The sequence below is a fragment of the Salvelinus alpinus genome, chromosome 18 (assembly GCF_045679555.1).
Source record: "Salvelinus alpinus chromosome 18, SLU_Salpinus.1, whole genome shotgun sequence".
Taxonomy (NCBI): domain Eukaryota; kingdom Metazoa; phylum Chordata; class Actinopteri; order Salmoniformes; family Salmonidae; genus Salvelinus; species Salvelinus alpinus.
In genome coordinates, this window is record NC_092103.1 from 11,991,191 (window position 1) to 11,997,926 (window position 6,736).

At 44.5% G+C, this 6,736-nt stretch overlaps 1 protein-coding gene across 1 annotated transcript; it reads right to left on the minus strand.

The window, feature by feature from the left end:
- Positions 1–408: 408 nt before the first annotated feature.
- Positions 409–4,645, minus strand: spp1 (secreted phosphoprotein 1). The gene is made up of 7 exons (XM_071350170.1): positions 4,507–4,645; positions 3,052–3,165; positions 2,462–2,524; positions 2,269–2,322; positions 1,805–1,906; positions 1,288–1,593; positions 409–1,175 (listed from the first exon to the last, which is right to left on the minus strand). The coding sequence occupies exons 2-7, from the start codon at positions 3,148–3,150 to the stop codon at positions 735–737; spliced, it is 1,065 nt and encodes a 354-aa protein (XP_071206271.1). The 5' UTR covers positions 3,151–3,165; positions 4,507–4,645; the 3' UTR covers positions 409–734.
- Between the last annotated feature and the right edge of the window lie 2,091 nt (positions 4,646–6,736).

The following is a 6,736-nucleotide window of genomic DNA, read 5'->3' on the forward strand; positions in this document are numbered from 1 at the left end:
ATGTGACAAATACAATTTGATTTGATTTGATTTGACGGTGGTGTTATCCATTCCTACAGCACTCTCTTGTGGTTATCTGCTGCACCACACTGCTAAGAGTTCATAGCTTCTTATGAACTCTGTCTTCCTCCTGACTGAGGAAACAGCTCATCAGATGAGACATTAGGGTGACGAATGAGACCGTGACAGAGTTCACCGTGACAGGGCCTTTTGTTCATATTTTAGCTCAGAATGAATGTGTGGTTTAGGAGGGCCCTCATCATAAAGAATACTGTGTGTCTAGTCTCTTTCTCTGGTGAACACAACTGCGAATGCTGAGTCTGTAATTTAGCTCGTAATGTATGAGCCTCTGCATAGTACTATACACAGAGATCAATGGCTCAGTAGATACAACAAAGTATACAAATGTGAAATAACAGACCCACCATGCGTTTTATGAAAAAAGGAAATTATTTAGAAACGATACAACATTATACATACAGTAAAAATGGGACAAACAACATGTAGTGTAAATAATTGTGCAATTGAAAAAAATGGACTGTTCTGTATGTCCTGATGTGTTGGCAAGTATTGCTCTTATCAGGTATTATTGATGTACTGTATTAGACCTTAAGGGCCGTCTGTTTGTTATTCTCTCTGTTCTGACCTCCTAATGTAGGGTCATAGAGCACCGTCCTGGTCCTGGTAGCATTCTTCACTGTCGACAGCAGCAGGATGAGAGAGACAGGCCTTTACTAGGCAACTATGACAACGGGAGCGTCGGTATCTATGGTAGCCTCTGTGGCCGCCTCCTCAGCTGAGTTGCTGTCACTCTCCTGGCTCTCGTCGCTGTCTGCTGCCCCGGGCGTGGCTGTAGCCTCCTCACTGCTGTTGCTGCTGTCAGTCTCATCACTGGCGCTGGTGCTCTCGCTGGTGCCGTCGCTGCTAGCGCTACTGGTGCTCTCACTTGTCGCATCACTGGCGCTAGCGCTGGCACTCTTTGCCTCTTCCTCCTCCAGGCTCTCAGCTCCCTGGCTCTCGGGGCTCTCAGAGGGACCGGTGTCCTGGCTGGCTTCATCGACGTGCACTTGGCGCAGGCTGGGGTCCTCGGCTGTCCCGCTGGAGACATCTAAACCCTGGCTCTCCACCTCGGGGGTGCTGGTGTCCTCTTCCATCAAATCATGCACCTGCAGGGCCTGGAGAGAGGTGATGGAAGGATGTTTAGAGACAATTGTTACAACTAAATGGAAGGAAATAATGCCTGTGAGTTTTAGATGGAGAATTCTAACAGAGGAGAGACAAATGTACCTTGAACACGGTCAGCGTCTTCTCAATCTCGTTTCCGAGCCCGGTGTCGTAGACGGACACCTTCTTGCCAGCATACATGCCCTCGTCCATCTTTCCATAGTATTTGTATGGGGAGGGTCCCTTCTCGATGTTGTTGGTGTCTACATAGATGGACTTCTTGTAGTCACCGGGGTAGCCCATGCTGTCTCCGCGTCCGTCGTCGTAGATGGGGGCCTCGGTGGGAGCCAGGGTGGGCTCAACAGTGGACTCAGAGGTGGGAGGGGCAGCGGTGGTGTCTGCCTCTCCGGACTCTGACTCCTCTGTGTCCTGAAAACACATCACAACAACACCTTTATAAGATGTGAAGTTAAAATAAGAGCTTTGTGAACGCTCGTGTCTGTCGAGGTTACCTAGACGTCTTCATTGAACTATAAACTACTGTCTGTGTGGTCCTGTAGACTTACTGGAGCCATAACTACACGTGACAATGTGACTCAATATATCCTACATATGAATAGTTTTATACTTGGTGTATTACATCACTGTCTGTGCTGCCTGTGCTGTCCTTGCTTTCGTCACTGTCTGCACTGTCTGTCGATGATGTGCTGTCCACTGTTGGGTCTGATGTAGGATCAGCTCCCTGGATAATAGAAAAACAGAACCCATCAGCATGTCATCAACAACATCCATCAAAAGTACAGATAGAGACAACTATATCAGGTGTAAGAGGGATTTAGCGTCTTATGCTACATTATAAACTGGGTGGTTCGAACCCTGAATGCTGATTGGCTGACAGCTGTGGTATATCAGACCGTATACCATGGGTATGACAAAACATTTATTTTTACTGCTCTAATTATATTGGTAACCCGTTTATAATAGCAATAACTCCGCTTTGCGTCGTGCTTGGGAACAGCCCTTAACCATGGTATATGGGCCATATACCACACCTCCTCGGGCCTTAATTATGCTTAATTATGGTACAACAGAAAGATGTTTTACTTCTGTTTCATCTTCGTCGGAGCTCTCGTCTGATGCTGTACCAGCACCTACATTCTAAAAGAAAACCGCAGCATTATAAAGAGTCCAATAACAACTGTCATATTTATTTTCCCTATTGGACAAATGTATACATTTCAATGCACATACAGATTATAAAGTAATGTACCCTGAAAGAAGGTGAACATGCTCTTACCTGTACAGATGCAACCTGGGTGAGTTCTACTAGGGCTTTCCGAAGCACCGGAGCTGGTTTTACCTGCCAACATGAACATTCATTTATTTATTTACTTTTTTTAACCCCTTTTTCTCCCCAATTTCGTGACATCCAATTGCGATCCTGTCTCATCGCTGCAACTCCCCAACGGGCTTGGGAGAGGCGAAGGTCGAGCCATGCGTCCTCCGAAACATAACCCGCCAAACCGCGCTTCTTAACACACGTCCGCTTAACCCAGAAGCCAGCTGCACCAACTGACCACCGAAGTCAGCCTGCCGGTGTCCGGCCTGCCACAAGGAGTCGCTAGAGTGTGATGAGCCAAGTGAAGCACCCACCCGGCCAAACCCTCCCTTAACCCGGACGACGCTGGTTGTGCACGGTCCCTATGGGACTCCCGGTCAGTTGTGACACAGCCTGGGATTGAACCCGGGTCTGTAGAGACACGCCTTAGACCGCTGCGCCACTCGGGAGGCCCATGAACATGAATTTAAGTTGATACCAAGCACACGTCTGTCTGTCCGTTCGCATGTCTGTCAATGTATATGTTCTCATATGAGAGGAACACTCACCACTTCCTCTGAGCTCTCTGAACTGCTGCTGGATGAGCGTTTCACCGGGCGACAGAGGGCCGTTGCAAAGAGCAGGACGAAAACAATTGCAGCCTTCATTGTCACAATGTGTATCTGAAACGAGAGAGAATCCAGCAAAATGATGTGAACTGAAGATACAAACGGTGTTGAAAGCTGTACAGTATGTCAGCTACATTTAAAACCCTTTAAACTGAAAATGTGATCCATTCTTTTCAATTACAGCAGAAATGCCTGGATGGGAGGCAATTAGACTGAGTTTAACTGCAAATTGCCTGTGTAGTCCTGCTTTGTAATGGTTAAACCATTAAAGACTTGATTAGTATACAGGGAGAATTAACCATGGGCCATGATGAGTCTCCACCATGGCTGAGTGGAGGAACTCTGGAGGAAGTGCACTCATTTTAAAGTCAGTCCCTAACCGTTGGCCGACAACATGGGCTTCGCTCCCAGCTAATGACATCCAGCCTAGCCTAGCTATCCTACCCCCATGCATGAACGTCTCCCTTGTTTACCAGCTGAGCTACTCTCAGCTAGAACAACATTACATCAAGTATAACTCTGAGCAGGCAGTGTTTTAGCTATACCTATAATGATCTCTGCATAGTGTATAATTCCCCAAGTTAAAAGTGGAAGTCTGGAAGACCACAGTGGGTCCAGGGAGGCGGGGAACATGATGAACGCCCCTCAGCTTTATTTTGGAAGTCAACTCTACTTTGTCATTTGATCCTTGGGTTCCAGAATGAAGAGCCCTTAAATTTGTGGTGGCGACAGATGGAAGTGTGACGGAGGCGAGAGATACTACTAGGGATGTCCAGAGGATGTTGTGTGTAGATGAGATCTGACTTCAGAAGTAACTAATCCAGCCTTTCAGTTTTGCTGCTAGTATTATTTGTTCTCACAGCAGCACTTAAATGCTGTGGTTTAGTCTTGGAACATTGGAGTCAATTAGTTGACAATAAATTAGCTGTGGATTTGAGAGCTGAGCCCAGAGCTTCCTCCTCCTGCTGTTGTAACTAATTGTTACAACAGATCACCAAGCTCTCTTTTCTGGTAAATTATGAATTTGCTACTAACCATAATGCATTTATTCTCATTTACATAAAAAGCCCCAAATGTACAAAGCATGTAGGCTTTGAAAGGGTGCTATTTTACGATCTAAGTGCTGAAATTAACTAGCTTTTTCAATCTTTGCACAAAATGTAAAAACATTCCCCGCGATTTTCTTTGAGCTTTTTACGGGAGAGGATTATACATGTAGAAGGGCTAACATTTCATTTCTTAATGTGCACAAAGCACATGCATAACATGTCAATGTCAGAATTTACTCTGCTATAGTGACATTGTCTATGTGAAATCTCCTTCAGTTTCCCAAAATAATCAATCAAATCTATGCACCTGAGCACCAATACGAGTGATAAGCCATTTTTTTTTTACCTGTATGTGTTCCTCAGAGAATCCACAGGATAGCACTACAGTAGTCAGTCAGGATGAGTGGAGAGCTGCTCAGTATTCTCTTGGATGCCAGTGGAGGAACAGCACAGTTCAGTTTGGATGTGGATGGATGCTGCTGAACGGAGGCTGCTGGTTGGCTTATAAACCCGGCTGCCTCCAGCTCCAGCCAATAGAAGCAGGGCTTGTGTCTTGTGATGTCATGAGGTTTACCACTTCTGGCCCACCTATCCTCTCCCACTCTTCCTGTGGTTAGTGTGGCCACTCAATGCAAACATTCACCAATCGACAAGACAGAGGAAGAAAAAAAACCCACATATCCTGTATTGTTACAGAAATAAACTGAGGACACGAGCCCTGTGAAATTGAGATCAAATACATGACAGTGCTTACAGTCACATGACGTTAGAAAACACTAACTGTAGAGATACCGGCTTTATTACTAGTTAAGGAGGTTTCAGCATCTGAACCAGGGTTGAAGTACAAAAACATTCATGTGGGTCTGTAAGGTAATACATACGATCATCACTTCATCATTGAGCCACGGTCAAAGAAGATTGTCAACGTGGAGGTGGATGTGTTAAGTGAATCAATACATTCATGTACATTTAACAGTGCAGACAGTAGAGCTTTTTTTGTTAAGAGGACATATTCTCCCATCTCCGTTGGCCTCAATGCAAGACATCGTTAGCCAGCATTAACATCACAATTCTACACCACACTCAGCATGTTTCTTGGGAAGATAAGTTTGGACTCATTTTGACCCTCAGTGATCTTTTTACTGGGTGACTCTGCGACTCAGTGTCATTATCTGTGACGCTAAACTATAACTACTGGTATACCCATTTTAATCTGATAAATGAAAGGTTGTAAAGAAAATAATATATACTGAACAAAAATATAAACACAACACGCAACAATTTCAAAGATTTTACTGAGTTACAGTTCATAGAAGGAAATCAGTCAACTGAAATAAATTCATGAGGCCCTAATCTATACATTTCACATGACTGGGCAGGGGCGCAGCCGTGGGTGGGCCTGGGAGGGCATAGGCCCCCCACTTGAGAGCCAGGCCCACCCACTGGGGAGCCAGGCTTAGCTAATCAGAATTTGTTTTTCCCCACAAAAGGGCTTTATTACAGACAAATACAAATACTCCTCAGCACACCCTCAGACAATCCCGCAGGTGAAGAAGCCGGATGTGGAGGTCTGGTGGATATTCCTGCAGTCAGCATGTCAATTGCACGCTCCCTCAAACCTTGAGACATCTTTTGGCATTGTGTTGTGTGACAAAACTGCACATTTTAGAGTGGCCTTTTATTGTCCCCAGCACAAGGTGCACCTGTGTAATGATCATGATGTTTAATCAGCTTCTTGATATGCCAGACCTGTCAGGTGGATGGATTATCTTGGCAAAGGAGAAATGCTCACTAACCGGGATGTAAACAAATTAGTGATATTTTATTTCAGCTCATGAAACATGGGACCAACACTTTACATGTTGCTTTTATATTTTTGTTCAGTATATCTAGAAAATATACATTGTATGGAGAGTGCAAGGATATGGAGTAATCCTTGTGCACATTGAGGAAGAGAACTTCCAGACACCCACAGTATGCATTCTCTGAATTCTAGAATATGATTACTTCTCATAAAAGTTAGAGAGCATTGAAATATGACCCACTAAAGTAGTAGGTATGAAACGAAGGTAGCACCCCTGACTGGTTTCTTTGTCAAACTATCTCTCCTAACCCTGCAATTAACTTGTCAGGATTCCTGTGTTAATGTTTGACAGGTGTCTGACATACTCACTGGAGTATGCATTGCTACATGTTGAGTCTGCTTTAGTACTTTGAATGTAATCCATTTTAGCTTGATTTCCTACGGTATGATCATAATAAAATAGCCTCCAGTGGCTTTGGTGTTCAGTGGAATGATTTAGGGTGTATTCGTGTATAACTAAATGTTGTAAAAAGGAAGATAAGACACAACATCAGACATGTACAGTGAAACTCCCAGACAGATGTCTGGAAAACTTGAGAGTGGACGCATCAAGTTGAAACATGTTGCATTTGCTACGTTTTCACCTGGTTTGATGTCAAGTCACAACAGTTCCATCTTCTTCAGGTTGTGTCTGGAATTCTCACTGAGATGACTGATATTCCCGGGCTGTCAAAACCTTGAGTGTATACTTCAACGTTCGTATCAACAAACA